Source organism: Rhineura floridana, chromosome 2, assembly GCF_030035675.1.
Source record: "Rhineura floridana isolate rRhiFlo1 chromosome 2, rRhiFlo1.hap2, whole genome shotgun sequence".
NCBI lineage: Eukaryota > Metazoa > Chordata > Lepidosauria > Squamata > Rhineuridae > Rhineura > Rhineura floridana.
Window position 1 is genome coordinate 80,474,272 of NC_084481.1, and position 16,277 is coordinate 80,490,548.

At 39.4% G+C, this 16,277-nt stretch overlaps 1 protein-coding gene across 10 annotated transcripts in view; it reads left to right on the forward strand.

Moving 5' to 3' along the window:
* The window catches only part of MYLK (myosin light chain kinase), a 323,824-nt gene that overhangs the window by 149,545 nt on the left and 158,002 nt on the right, over positions 1–16,277 (forward strand). For 8 of the 10 annotated variants that reach the window (XM_061609072.1, XM_061609074.1, XM_061609073.1 and 5 more), the window contains 2 exons: positions 4,574–4,726; positions 5,558–5,680. In XM_061609072.1, the coding sequence (XP_061465056.1) occupies positions 4,574–4,726; positions 5,558–5,680 (276 nt within the window). The remainder of the gene's footprint in view (positions 1–4,573; positions 4,727–5,557; positions 5,681–16,277) is intronic. The other 2 variants (XM_061609077.1, XM_061609078.1) reach the window with 1 other exon arrangement.

The window sequence follows — 16,277 nt, forward strand, 5'->3', positions numbered from 1 at the left end:
ATTTGCCAGCAAAAGCATCCAACAATCTGTGCTGCCTAATCTCCAGGGGAAAATGATTCCCCCGACAATGGAGAAAGCCCTTTTTGTGCACCACTGTCATGCGGACATCTAGAGGCCATGGTACAGTTAGCAGGGGCTCCTCCATAGATCGTAGTGATTATGCTGGTCTATATGGGAGAAGGCATACTTTCAGAGAACCTCAGATACACATTTATTTTATTTATTATTTATAAAAATATTTGTATACCACTATTTTGTTAAAAACATCCAAGTGGTTTACAACATGTTTAAAGAAATCCATAGAATAAAAACATTAAAAATACAATAAAAACAAAGGTGAACTGTTGTGAAAAAAGCATCCCCTTAACTGCCTGCATAAGCCTGATGGAACAGAAAGGTTTTCAGCAGAAGCTTAAAAGTTAAAAGTAGCTAGTCTTGTTATCATAAAGTCAAGGAATCTTCACAGCTATGATTTTACTTCATCACATAACTAAGTAGCTGCCACAGAATCTTAGAAATCTGAACTTTTTACAGGTTTGTTTTTTGTGTGGAGATCATAAGTTTCTAGACCACATGAGTGTATAGGAAATTATGAATAGTTTTTTATTTTGCTGAATCCTTAGAAATTAGATGGGATCTATGGTATGTGTACTTGAATAGTTTAGTTTTCCTTTACTGGCCAGAATACAGATCCTTTCATCTTAACTTCAGCGAGTACTCTGCTGCCTCTAAATATCTGATATACAGGTGTTTTGGTGAATATTTTATTGAACCTAACTCTTTTGGGGGAAGGGAGTAGCTTATTGGTAGAACATCTGCTCTGTATGCAGAAGGTCCCAGGTTCAATCCCTGACATATGAAGGTAGGGCTAGGAAAGTCTCCTGTCTGAAACCAGTTGGTGTAGATGGTACTGTGGACCAGTTGTCTGATTCTGTAGAAAGGCAGCTTCCTATGACACAGCAACGTGGATGGTGTTTAGCTTATATGCTTTTATTCAAATCTGTATATTGGTTTTCTGGGCACAGAATTCCAACCTTGTTCTTTGCATACATTTAGGAAGTGGCTTCCTGAAAAGAAAGCCTACTGAGTCCACTTGCTGTCTCTCTTAAGTACTCCTGTTTTTAAGGAATACCACTAGCTGCCCAGAACAACCACTGCAGCCTACACCGCACTGCATTCAGACATAATACCAAGCCCCAGCTTTGCAAGTGGCTGTCAAAACATGGTTTGAAGTTGATTTGCACAGTTTGTTTTAACTGTGAGTACATATTATGTCTGAATTCACAAATTGTTGGCACACTATAATTAAGGCCATTGCTCTGCCTCATGAGGCTGATACAACATGGAAATGAGAATAAACATACAAAGCTGAATACTGAGCAGAAGGAAAACAAAACCAGACAAGCAGTTCTGTACCATGGTTTGTCTATTATGTGTCTGGAAGTTCCAGTATAGTGTGGATTCTTAATCATGAGTAGCACAAGCCATAGTTTGCCATGATACCTGAATTGAACCAGAAGCATAGGCTGTTTCTTTCTGAACACAGAATGCTACAACTTGTTAGAGTTCGTGAAAATCTTGCCACGTGGTCATTGTAGCCTCGTGGGGTTGGCACCTCATAAGGCAAAGCTTTTTCTCTGATCGATCACCGACACTGATACATTGGCTATATATTAAGTCCAGTATTGGAGTCAGTATTGTACTCATCTTCTGCTTGTGGGCTTCTCATAGGCATCTGGTTGGCCACTGTGGGAACAGAATGCAGAACTAGATGAGCCTTTGATCTGATTTAGCAGGGCTGTTCTTGTTCTTATGTTTTTGCTGGAGTACATCCATGGACCTACTTTGCAATGGATGTACCCTTCAGTCCCCCCTATTTTGTATAGTGACTTGTGTCTTTATTCTTCCTCATATTAAGAACTATGCTCAATTGAAAGGGGCTAATGAGGAGAAGGAGAGTCATTTGAGTAACTAACTTTCAAGCCATTTAGGGCTTTGGAGCCTACAAGTGAAAATCTCAACATCAATTGTAAGCAGCAGGCAGTGATAACTTTGAGTACCAGAAGTTAAGAAACATGTGATTGTGAAGTGAAAACGGGGACATTATGTATTATCTGGAAGACATAAACATGTTACTTCCATTAGTAGCTCCCAGAACTTGCAAGTAATTCTCATCTCTCTCACTTATGATCTTGATACATAGCTGTTTATACATCACTTGGAAACAGACGTGGGTTAGATTATAAACTGTAGCTAAACTCTGGGATTTCTTGCACCTTTTCAACATACACCTTCTAGAACATAATTTTGTTTAAGGATCAAGCTAGCTAATTGCAATATCCTCATGAATGCAAACAATTTGCTCCTATCTGTCATAGAAGGATACACTGCAGGAAAGGATAGCTGTCTGTAACCAAATAAAGGAGAAAGTTGCATTCCTGATCCGTGACTGTTAATTCCAGGCATGCTCAATGGTACTCATGGCAAAATGGTGAGCAGTACAGTTGCTGTAGTAAGACAGTATTGATCACTCAGATGGCTCTTGCTTGGTGTTTCTAATTTATAAATTAGAATATTCCCATATTGGGTTAGACTCAGATCTAGTGGTCCTTTATATTGGATAAATGCCAATGGATTGTAAGTAAGGGTCCATTGTGCACAGAAGGCACTTGCTTAGTGCTTTCTGCTTATGCCAGAATGTGACTGTCAAGGTTCCTGCACAAGACCAGAATTTCACCACAGGAAACTAGGATGAAAAATGCCTTGCAATAAAGCACAGTTAGGAAGTTCTTCAGGAATGAGGTCTATAAACAAAGTCAGGATCCAGAGAAGGGTGGAGAATAATAATCTTTAAAGTCAACTCAAATGGTCAAGACTGTAGGATAGACTCAAGGAAAAAAGTGTACACTTAGCAGTGTAATCCTAAACAAGATTACTCAGAAGTAGGAATGCTTAGACTACAGGCTAAAATGAGGCTCTGTGTGGCATTTTTAGAGGACAGATTAATGGCTACAAGGGACAGGGTCTCTTTTGTGGTGACACTTTCACTGTTGAATTTCCTCCCCAAATATTTGCAGCAAGCCAGATTGTTTACCTTTTGGAAGGTTATTTAAAATATTCTTTCCACAGGGTGTGTGCTGTGGCGATGATGGTAGTTAAAAATACTTTTATGCCATCATTGCATCGACACAGTAATCCACTGGAGCTATTTCAGATAGTAAAAGGTTGGTTACTTCAAGCACCAGAATGGCTAGAGGATGCCTATACAACTTAGAGCTTTTACAGTTTTGCTAGATACTTTGTGGGAAAAGTTACTCGCAACCCCTCCAATTTAGATGCTAAGGTTATAGCAGATCCTAGAGATGTACCTTTGACACCTTCTTGTCCAGTTGCAATTAACAGATCTGTGCAGTCTGAGGATGTGGACAAGATCCTTGGTAGTGTAAGACCAATCTCTTGATCCTTGCCCATTGAGGGCAATTAATACAGCTAGAGGAGGCTTGGCCAAGTGGATAAGAAGAGTGGTGTATGCTTTCTTAGAGAGGGCATAGTTCCATCCAGCAAGTTTATTTATTTATTTATTTAGTATATTTGTATGCCACTTTTCATCATCAGGTGACCTCAAAGCTTCTTCCATAGCAAGAACAAAATAATATGATAAAAACAATTCAGAACATAATAATAAAAAACTACAACAGTATCAATAAATAATACCACAAAATATAAAACAGGCTGAAATCTCAAATCTATTTATTTATTTATTACATTTGTATACTGCCCTATAGCCGAAGCTCTCTGGGCAGTTTACAGCAATTAAAAACATTAAAAACAAATATACAAATTTTAAAACCCAAAAAACAATTTAAAAACACAATTTAATTTAAAAAAAACAATTTAAAAACACATGCTAAAATGCCTGGGAGAAGAGAAAAGTCTTAACCTGGCACCGATAACAGTGTTGGCGCCAGGTGCACCTCGTCAAAAAAATCATTCCATAATTTGGGGGCTACCATCTAGTCTACAAAATCTAGAGAAAACATATATATGCAGAAAATGAGTGAGTGAGTTAAATGGTGTATTTATCCTACAAAGGGAGGGATATAAATGCACTACAAATAAATGCATGCATACCTCAAAAATTGCTAGGAGGCTAATATGCTGCCCTGAGTTACTTGGAGGAAGGACAAAAAATCAAAAGTTACCATTGAAAAAAGATGCCATGCTAACAAGGCTGGAGGGCAATGTATGAAGTTCTCTCTTTGTGAATGCAAAAGTACTCCTGGTGTGGATTTTAAGCATAGGAATTCAATGTGGGCATCTATTAGTGCTTTAAGAAAAGGGTACAAAGAGCTGAGCATATCTAAGGCACCGATCTTTGTGAGAGTTCTTTTTCATTTCAGTTTTGTTGGAAGTGATGCATATGTGCCTATGAGCAACATTTAATGCTTGATTGTAATGAAATGATAAGGCAATTAGATGAATTGTAAAGCTAGCAACTGGTGATTTAAAGAGTATGGGTTGCCAGCTGAGATGTTCAACAATTTCTTGGTTTCTACCCCCCTTCATTCTGTAGATCAGCCTATTCAGTATGCACATTCTGCCTTTGAAGATGCACTTGCAAAATTGACTGTTCAAGATGCCTTACCAGAAGATGATGGGGTGTATACTTGTTTGGCAGAAAATACTGCTGGAAGGGCATCCTGCAGCGCTCAAGTTACTGTCAAAGGTAAGTGTTTTTTAAGTTAAATGCCCAGCTTACTGACAGTTTAGAAGAAGCAGAATATGGATTAAATTGAAAACATTAGCTTTGCCTTTCTCTTTGTTGGCTGGTGAGAAATTACACAGTGTAATTTATTATTTGGTCTGATGATTAGGTAGAATCCTGTTGTATCTTGGCAGTCTTGCAGATATATCTTCATACTTCTTGGTCAAATAGATAGCATATTTGAAATCAGTGAAGAACTTTTTCTGTACGTCTGTTGATTGAAAAACCCTTATCTATGTTTTTTACCTTATTAGCATGATGTCCTTTAGTCAGCTTGAGAATTTTTCACTAATTATATATTGTTGAGTTACAGGGAACCTCTTCCATTCTTCATTTGATTAGCCTTCTTGCATACCATCATCTTGGTTTCATTGCAGGTACTCTCTGCTCTTCTACAAGTTTGAGATTATAATGCAGGAGAGAGTGTGATCAGGAATGAGAATTTAAGCAAAAATGATCCGACCCTAGTGGATGAAACTGGATGAGTTTTTCTTGCACCCCACTGTATTGATTCCTATATTGTTTGTGGGTTGGCATTAGAAGATTTAGGTTGCAATCCAGTGCATACCTACCTGGGAGAAAGTTCCATTGAACCCAATAGAGCTTACTTCTGAGTAGACATGTGTTGGACCGCAGCCTTAATTTCATATCTATCTTGGTCGGTCATTGGAGCTCTCAGGGACTCTGGCCAGACAAACCACACAGAAACCTTCTTAGCTTTAACAGCGTAACAACATAATGTGCCCTCAAATTATTCTGGTTGGTTGTTCATTCATTTGTTGCTGTTTTCAGTGAATCAACATTGGTCATGTGCTGCCAATTTGGGAGGAAAGGCAAAGGATCAAAATTTCACTCTAGGAAGAAAACCCAGAGGACATTGCCAGGGCTGCATGCTCTTGCATAAGGCAGCAGTAGGTAAGGATGGGGGAGAAAATTGTTTCAGTTTGCATTTAAAGCCAAATTTTTCAAACTTACATTTTCAGAAACAATAGGAGAACTGAAACAAAGCCATCCTTCCAAATTCGCACCTATCCAAATTTTGCAGTGCAGTTCCCTGATGAAACAATGTTTACAAAAATGCATATATTATGGGAAAATGTGCTTAAAATGAATATATTAGTGAAAATAACATACAAAATTACATTAAATTAGGAGAAATTGCATGCATAAATGTGTACATTAATCAAAGCTGCTTACAAAAATGTGTTTATTAGGAGAAATGTGCACTAAAATGCTGAAGAATTTTCATGAGGCTTAAAAAATCACAAAATTGCTGCAGAAATGTGGAGAACTGAATTTAAGATGAGAAAAATGAGAAACTGAGAGAACCAAAATTGACAGATCCTTCCATCCATAGCAGTGGGAAACCTCTGGCCCACAGGCCTTAGTATTAGTATTAGTAGGGAAAATTTATGTACCGCTTATATTTAAACAAATGGTTTATAACATAGGTTGTTGTTATGTGCCTTCAAGTCGATCACAACTTATGGCGACCCTATGAATCAGCAATCTCCAACAACATCTCTTGTGAACCATCCTGTTCAGATCTTGTAAGTTCATGTCTGTGGCTTCCCTTATGGAATCAGTCCATCTCTTGTTTGGCCTTCCTCTTTTCCTACTCCCTTCTGTTTTTCCCAGCATTATTGTCTTTTCTAGTGAATCATGTCTTCTCATTATGTGCCCAAAGTATGATAACCTCATCTTTTTAGCTTCTAATGGTAGTTCTGGTTTAATTTGTTCTAACACCCAATTATTTGTCTCTTTCGCAGTTCATGGTGTGCACAAAGCTCTCTTCCAACACCACACTTCAAATGAGTTGATTTTTCTCTTATCCGCTTTTTTCACTGTCCAACTTTCACATCCATACATAGAGTTTGGGAATACCATGGTCTGAATGGTCCTGACTTTAGTGTGCAGTGATACATCTTTGCATCTTTCTAGTTCTCTCACAGCTGCCCTCCCCAGTCCTAGCCTTCTTCTGATTTCTTGACTATTGTCCTCATTCTGGTTAATGACTATGCCAAGGTATTGACAATCCTTGACAAGGTCAATGTCCTCATTGTCAATGTTAAAGTTGCATAAATCTTTTGTTGACATTATTTTAGTCTTTTTGATGTTCAGCTGTAGTCCTGCTTTTGTGCTTTCCTCTTTAACTTCCATCTGCATTCATTTTAAATCATTACTGATTTCTGCTAGTAGTATAGTATTGTCTGAATATCTTAAATTATTGATATTTTTCCCTCCAATTTTCACATCTCCTTCATCTTGGTCCAATCCTGGCTTTCTGTATGATATGTTCTGTGTATAGATTAAATAAATAGGGTGATAAAATACACCCCTGTCTCACACCCTTTCTGATGGGGAACCAATCGGTTTCTCCATATTCTGTCCTTACAGTAGCCTCTTGTCCGCAGTATAGGTTGTGCATCAATCAGGACAGTCAGATGCTGTGGTACCCCCATTTCTTTTAAAGCATTCCATAGTTTTTCATGATCTGCACAGTCAAAAGCTTTGCTGTAATCTATAAAGCACAGGGTGATTTTCTTCTGAAATTCCTTGCTCTGTTCCATTATCCAACATATGTTTGCGATATGATCTCTGGTACCTCTTCCCTTTCTAAAACCAACTTGGACATCTGGCATTTCTTGCTCCATATATGGTAAGAGCCTTTGTTGTAGAATCTTGAGCATTACTTTACTTGAATGGGATATTAAGGCAATAGTTCGATAATTAATGAATTCCCTGGGATCCCCTTTCTTTGGAATTGGGATATATATTGAACGCTTCCAGTCTATGGGCCATTGTTTAGTTTTCCATATTTCTTGTCAGATTTTTGTCAAAATTTGGACAGATTCAGTCTCAGTAGCTTGTAGCAATTCTATTGGTATGCCATCTGGTGATTTGTTTCTTCCAAGTATTTTAAGAGCAGCTTTCATCCCACATTCTAAAATTTCTGGTTCTTCATCATACAGTTCCTCCATGAATGAATCTGTCACCCTTGCATCTCTTTTAAAGAGTTCTTCAGTGTATTGCTTCCATCTTCCTTTTATTTCATCTTGGTGAGTCAGTGTGTTCCCCTGTTGATAATTCAATATCCCTACTCTTAGTTTAAATTTCCCTTTAATTTCTCTAATTTTTTGGAATAGGGCTCTTATTCTACCCTTTTTGTTGTCCTCTTCTATTACTATACAATAACTATTGTAATTGTTCTCTTTGTCCCTACGTACTAGTCGCTGTATTGTTGCATTTAGATTTATAGGTTAAAACATCTTAAATAAAAGACAAATAGAAAAACCAGAAAATTTCCACATTCTGTAAAAGAGAATTAACAGCAAAACAGATCAAAATCTTTAGCATCAACATAAACATTACACATAAACATCAATTACAAAAATACAAGGAAAATCCACATTGTAAAACATAGTAAACAAGTAAACAGAATATTGTCTAAACATCAAGAAATAAGATATTACAAATGAAAATCAGCTAAAAAGTATAAATTCCACATTTTTAAATAACATGATTGGCAACCTGGCAAAAGAAAAATCAACTTCCCAACTGCAATATGCCCAAACAAATAAACACAACATAATCTAATCTGATTGGACCCTCTAGGACTCCCCAGAACATCCCATGGTGTAGTTTGGCCCAAACCACACCCACCTGTCCATCACCTGATGTCCTAGGCATGGGATATGTAAATCCGTGGTGCCAAACTGAAAGGAAAGAATTGGAAGCTCACTCTGTGCTCCAATTCGTCATTTCCAGCTGCTGACAGAATCCAGTGCTTTTGAATTTGGCACCTTTTCTGCTGCCCTGCAGCAATGGGAAAAGACACTAAACTGAAAAAAAGAACTACAGTAGGGCCCCGCTTCTCGGCGCACAGCTTTTCGGTGTTCTGCTAATACGGCACCAGCTGATCACACCGGAGGAGGGGAAGATCAGCTGTAGCGTGCTACAGCTGATCTTCTCCTCTTCTGGTGCGATCAGACTCCTGCTCGAGCTGATCATGCTGGAGGAGTGGAAGATCTGATCTTCTCCTCTGGTGCGATTAGCTGGTTAGGTTCCAGACCCCTGCGCTACAGCTGATCTGCTTTTCGGCGGTTTTCACTTTCCAGCAGGGGTCTGGAACCTAACCTGCCATATGAGCGGGGCCCTACTGTACAGGTGAAAAGGAAAAATTGGGAGTGCAATCAAGAGTCTGCTTCCTCTTCTCCCTTGGCATCTGCAGCCCTGCCTGTGTACTTAGAGTGTGTTCCCAATTTGACCTTTGCCGGCTGTTGGTTCAAAGTTGAATCACCTGATCATGTGATGTCAAGTGACTGACAATCCAACCCACCAATCAGTGGTCCATGAAAAGAAGAGGCGTTCTGGATCTAGCCTGCCAGCTGGATTTAGTTCCTTACTCCTGATGTAGGTCACCTGTAAATTCTTGTTGACCCAACCCAAATTTACCAGGTGCTGTTTTGGACTGCCTGTTTCTTGTTTTTTGTTCTGCATTGCATGACAGCCAGGTTATTGGGATGCATATACTAATAGGGGAATATTTTCACAGTAATAGACTTAAATGTCTCTACAGCCATATGTTTAACATTTTAACAGATTTAGGGCATCCTGTTAAAACCTCATTACTTTACATTTGGATTTTATTTTTGCTGCCTCACATTGAGATAAACATGGGGTTTTGTGCTGAAAATAGTCCTGGTATTTGAATTGTGGTTTCAAAATCTGTCTCTGTATATATTTTTCCCCATCTCTAAAGCTCTTTAAAGAGTACTTGTGGAGTTAACACTTTATAATGTACTGTATGCTACTGCTTAGGCCTTTGCCTGCTGGAGGCATAAGATGGGGGGATGGGGTGGAAAGCATCCACAGATCAGAAAGAGTACAGATACAGAGAGAATTTGGGATAATACAGCTCTGCGATATGACACATTTCTACCCCACAAATAGCATTCCCACATCCAACAAAATGCTCTCTTTGCTGGTGCCACAGAGAGCTGAAACAGATTTTTTTTCACCCCACCACTTTTTGCTATGTAATGTTTTCATTTTTGTAAGAGGCAGAACAGAAATAATGAATAAACCTTTAGCTTCAGCACATGATGGCAAAAACTTGCATCAGACTTTAAAAATTAGCATTTGAATTTTGATGAACAAAGTATTAAGTGGACTCTTCACACATTGCATTTTTAGATGTATTTACCTAATTTCAAAAGTGGAGTGTGTTGAACAGATATTTGAGAATAATATTATTTGCCATACCTGCACAACCGTAAAAGAGTTGGGATTGGGTGAGAGTGTCTGAGGTTTGTGGTTATGGAATGTTTGAAATAGCCGTATTATTTTTACTGAATACCTATCCAGTTGTCTAATGACACAGCAGAAGCTTTATCATTTGAAATGTGATATTGGTATCCTTGAATCTGTGCCCTTTTCCCTGCATTCTATCAGTGTGAACAGCATTTATTGTCTTCCAGATGTCTGCTTTGGTAATTTTGGATGTGCAATATTTGAAGTAAATGTGGCTGTGCTTGATATTATCCCACAGAGCTGGTAGTCTCAGCCACCCAAGAGATTAATATTTTTGTAGTGATGGAAGGGTTAAGCAACTCCCCTGACCACCACTCTTTCTTCCCACCCCCAACCACCCCAAATCCTGCTTCCTTGTTTGCATTTTTTGGCAAATGCAGGGTAGGGAACCTATGTTTGATAAGCATAATGTATAGTTCTGACCTGAAAGAGAGGGTGTGTTTTTCTTTTAAAATTTACAATGATCATGAACTTAGAATATGTAGTACTTTTCTCACATCTGCTCCTTTATTTCAGTTATATCCCTTCCTTTTTTGTCACATAACTCAAGGCAGCGTACACAGGGTTCCCAGCTAGCCTCCCTCTCATCACTGACCACGCTCTGACTTGCTTACCCTCAGCAAAGTGTCTTCTTCAAGTGCCTTCTTCAGATCATGCCCTGGGACCTTAATGTATAAGTCATTTTGCTTTCTGAGACCCTGGCTATGCCTAGTTTCACAAAGATTAGCTTGTCTTTCCCTGTTTTGTCTCAGTGATGATGCAAATATATTATGAAGAAGCAATTGCAGCAACATCCACTGGGGAAGTTTACCTGCTGCTAAGTGTTTTTAAAGTGGCCCACACATTTTTCCTCCAGAAATCTTTGAAAGCTTTCCCCATTCTTTTATTTTTATAAAAGAGAACAAGAACTACTGGACTAAACCAAGGGTTTTTGACATTAACTGCCTTGTAAAAGGCCCATATAAGCAGCTTGTAAACGAAGTGGAAAATAACATAAAGAAAGGAAAGTATGCCTTTATAAATTCTGCTGGATTATGGGATCAAGTTCTAAAACTGAATTCACCTTATCAGCACAAAAGGAGATGTTCTGTCAAATGGATATAAAAATAGCTTTTTTCTGCTTCACAGAGTATGACCTTTCCTGCATCACATGCCCATGTTATATGTGGTTTTTGTTACATACACCTTGGGTGATAATGGTGTGGCCCTGACCAAACCTAGATTCCATTATTTGAGATGGAGAAATCAGCTCTGCTATAGATTAAGTTCTCGTTCAGTGGGGAGCCCTCATTCCAAGATAGTGTAATGAATGGCTGCTTCGCACACGTTGTAGTTGGTGTTGATGATGATGATACTATTTTATTCATTTGTATCCTGTCTTTTTCCCAGGACTGGGAGTCAAGGTGGCTTACAAAAATTAAAACAAATACAGTTAAAAACATATAAATAAAACATAGTTATAATTAAAATGTAATTTAACTATAAAATTAAAAGTATTTAAAATACAGTGATTAAAAAAACCACAAAATACAAATAAGTAAAAACAACACCTGTTTAAAAGCCCTTGCAGTCAGTTCCCACAAGTTTCTTTTAAGTCTTCTACAGTTCACAACATGATGTATTATATATCCACATATGGCGATCCAGTAGGGCTTTGTTTATGGTTGTGGTCTGCACTGAGAACAGCACATTGGCATAGAGTAGAATTTTTACTTGCTCCACACATCTTTACCTACCCCATACCTTATGTCAGTTATTATGTCAGGTCTAGGATAGGTGGTCATTGCCCCAGCCAAAACAGCTTTGCGGGTCAAAAGGGGAGGCCTAGCAGGCCTAATTAGGCTTGTGGACTGGTGGTTCGCAACTGCTGGAGTAGTTGGTGGCTGGGAAAGAAGAGACCTTTCCCATCTGTGATTTGTTTGTGCATCTCTGTGTTCAAGTGTTGCATTATACAAGGAGCCCAGTGACCTAGGCTTCATCCCATTTTATCCTCGCAACAACACTTTAAGAAAGCATAGTGCTGGGTGGTAGTTACTTCCCCCCTCCTCCTTCCATGCATTCAGTGGTGCAGTGCACATGGTTTAAAAGCAACAAAATATGAGGAGACACAGCGTTTGCCTTTATTCTCATCAAATGTGACTTCCTATAATTAATAGTACAGGATTCACACAGTATGTTGAACAGTTTACATTTTTGTCATTGCTGTAGATGAATTGTTACTGCTTCTCATCTGGTACCAGTTGCCCCTGAGTTGAGATGTTAAGTGGCACAGAGCACATGGCCATGCTTGTAAAGATGCCATAGTACTTTCCAATCTTTTCCTGGTGAGGAAGAAATAATGGTACACTGTGAAGAATGTTGCTTGCACAACACTTTTTCCTTCTTCTTACCTTCTTTACCTTCACCGCTAGAAGCCAGAGAGTAAGCCACTGATATTTATATAGCCTTCCCAGCATGGAATGTTTATGTTGGGTAGCCATAGCCCTCATAATCTGATTATAGCAACCATTCATTGATTAGCAGGCAAACAGATTAGAGTCACCTGAAAGCTTTTCAGAGAGGCTGCTGTGACCACTTTATCACAGCAACAGAAGAGAGATGTTGCCTGCAAAACCTGCTTCTCTGTATCAGGAATAAAATACAACTTGGTGTTTTCAGGTAGGATTCCCTTCCTGATATTATGGAGAAATGGGTTTGTCCTTGTGTTTTGTCTTGTGTTTGTTTATAACACTGTCACTTTGTAGATGTTTTCAGTCTTTCTTGGGTGGCACCCTTAATAAAATACTGTGCATGCATGTTGTAGATTACCATGCACAGCTTTTTGAAGTAGTTGTTAAATATTTTGTATATGTCTGGACATGAAAGATTGCATATGTGTGTCACACCCTTTGTGATCAGTTTCTGTCATCCGCCAATACTCCAGCACCATCCAGAATGCAGAACATTCTGTTGCATGTAGTTTGTGAAATAATATAATTTATGGAGAACACTGAGCTTAATCTGTCAATTTATGGTAGCAGTTGGCAATTTTCCTTTTGTTATTTGTTTATTAAATTTATATCCTGCCCTTTCTCCCAGTAGAAACCCAGGGCAGCAAACAAAACACTAAAACACTCTAAAAGATAATAAAAACAGATGTTGAAACATATTAAAACAAAACATATTTAAAAACATATTAAAACAAAACATATTTAAAAATACCTCTTTTAAAAAGCTTTAGAAACTGTTGGTGTTTGCTCTGGCAGACATACACTGGCATACCCGACCGTAGTCAAACCCCTTGCTTTGCACCTTGCCAAGAATAACGCAACTCATGTGTAGAAATATACAGCCCTTTATCAGCAGAATAACATAAAGCAGTTCCAGCATCGAATACACAAGTTACACAGTCCGTCTTTCTCCTCTTTACTTCCCACACAAAAACACATCCTTTTCTTTTCCTGTCTTTATAGCCCATCACGGTCATTTAGTCATTAGGCGATTTAGGGTCTGCACCTGTATCGCCTGAGGGTTTTGATTTACTCTTTACTGTCAGGTAACCCTTCTTTGTGAAATGTACATGCTAACAGAAACTTCTTAAAAAGCAATTCCAGCACAGACGCAGACTGGGATAAGGTTTGTTGAAAGAGGAAAGTCTTCAGTAGGTGCCAAAAAGATAACAGAGATGGCACCTGTCTAATATTTAAGGGGGGGGGGAATTCCAAAGTGTAGGTACCACTACACTAAAGGTCCTCTTCCTATATTGTGTGGAACGGACCTCTTGATAAGATGGTATCTGCAGTAGGCCCTCGCCTGCAGAGCATAGTGATCGGCTAGTTATATAAGGGGTAAGACAGTTTTTCAGGTATCCTGGTCCCAAGCGGTATAGAGCTTTGTACACCAAAACTAGAACCTTGAATTTAGTGTGGTAGCTAATGGGCAGCTAGTGCAATTCTTTCAGCAGCAGGGTGACAAGTTGGCGATATCCTGCCTCAGTGAGCAGTCATGCTGCTGCATTTTGCACCAGCTGCAGCTTGTGGGCCAACCTCAAGGGCAGCCTCACATAGAACGCATTATAGTAATCCAGCCTGGAGGTTACCAGAGCATGCATAGCAGTGGTCAGGCTATCCTGGTCCAGAAATGGCCGCAGCTGTCTTATCAGCCAAAGCTTGTAAAAGGCACTCCTAGCCACTGAGGTTACCTGGGCATCTAGTGACAAATATGGATCCAGGAGTAACCACAGACTATGAACCTGTTCTTTCAGAGGTCGTACAACCCCATCCAAAGCAGGCAACTGACCAATTATCCAAACTTGGGAACCATCAATCCACAGTGGTAATTGCACCTCTAATTTTAACTTACTACTCATCAATTAAAGGTGTTGAATTTACATTATAGCAGGCACTAATACAGGATAGCAGACTCTGAGGTTGCAGCCTGTGCACGTATGTAGTTATCACATGGAAAATGGCAAACATGTGTGAACATGTTTGAGGGTATGTTTTTTCTATCCATGCATGGGTAATGCCCGTACTTTGGCACACTCATGTGCCAAAAGGCTTCTTTGTATGTGGGTAATGCACCACTGGGCAGCAGCAGCAGTTTGTGCGGAAGGGGTGTGTGTGCAAATATACATTGAAATAATAGTTGTCACTATTGTTGCTAGTGTGAAAGATTGTACCCCTGGGGTCCCTTGACCTCAGCACTCCAAGGGGGTTGTTTGCTTCTGAGAACAATCCCAATTCCCTTGGGCCACTCTTCCCAGGCAAACTCTCCCTCTTCCAGGATTAGTTTTATGGTAGAACTGCCACCACCCTTCTTTTTAGCTCCCTACTCTGAGGAAGGGGACCTCAGAGTGCTAACCAAGATCCTAGAGCAGACCTATTGTTACTCCTGCTGTAGAGCATTAACCCACATTAACCAACGGTAGTCAGTAGTGTCCAATGATCAAGGACTGGATTTAGAGTCATTAGCCCCAAGCAATACACACCATTGATAAGAGGGTAGTTTATTTAAAAGAAAAGAAAGACATATACAAAAAGAGAGCAGCATCTGTTTCCATAAAAGCTAATTGCCCTCAACCGGGCTAACAAGACATACATTGGCATAACAATAGTGAGAGATTGAAACAGACAAAAGAAAACAGCAAACCTCTGCCTAACCTAGCTAGGTCACTTACTTCAGTAATGCCTGGTTCCCAAACAGCATCGTCAGGCAGGTCCACATAGTTGGAATTAGGAAACAGGAATGGGAACAAGTAACTGAAGGATCACCCTTCATTTTTATGGGGTTTAGGTGGCTACAGGGAGGGGGCCAATTAGCCATCCTAGGTGCCCCTTCCGTGATCACCTCCTTTGAAGATAAGGGGGGCTAAAAAGTCCCACCCAGGGGTCCTGATCTGCAATACCCACTCTCCCTGACTTTGATCTCAGGAAGCAGATAAGAGATAACAGATAAGGTTCAGTTGCATCTTCTTGACATTGCCTGTCTGGCACTGAAGCCTTGGACTTCTCCAGCAGAGTATCCCAGGGATCAACAAGCTCCCAGAATTCCCTCTGGTTGAACCATTTTAGCTTGACCAACTTAGCTCCAAGTTAGCTATTCTTGACAGCTACTGTTTGATTTTCCCATCCATTGAGATGGACCCAGATGTTCACTGTGATAAAGACAAACGCACATACAAGTCACTGTAATGCTGATTTAGTTACCTGTCCTCCCAACTTCAGATCAGCTGCTTTGCCTTCTTTATTTTTCTAAAAGTATTTAACATATATTATTTAACATATATTAATTCAATTAACTACAGATTAACTGCTTACAATTAACTACAAAATTAACTACATTATAGACTACAGCAAAGCCTTTCACTGTGTAGATCATGAAAAACTATGGAATGCTTTAAAAGAAATGGGGTTGCCACAGCATCTGATTGTCCTGATGCGCAATCTATACTCTGGACAAGAGGCTACTGTAAGGACAGAATATGGAGAAACCGTTTGGTTCCCCATCGGAAAGGGTGTGAGACAGGGGTGTATTTTATCGCCCTATTTGTTTAATCTGTACGCAGAACATATTATAAGGAAAGCGGGATTGGACCAAGATGAAGGAGGTGTGAAAATTGGAGGGAGAAACATCAATAAGATATGCAGATGATACCATACTCTTAGCAGAAACCAGTAATGATTTGAAACAAATGTTGATGAAAGTTAAAGAGGAAAGC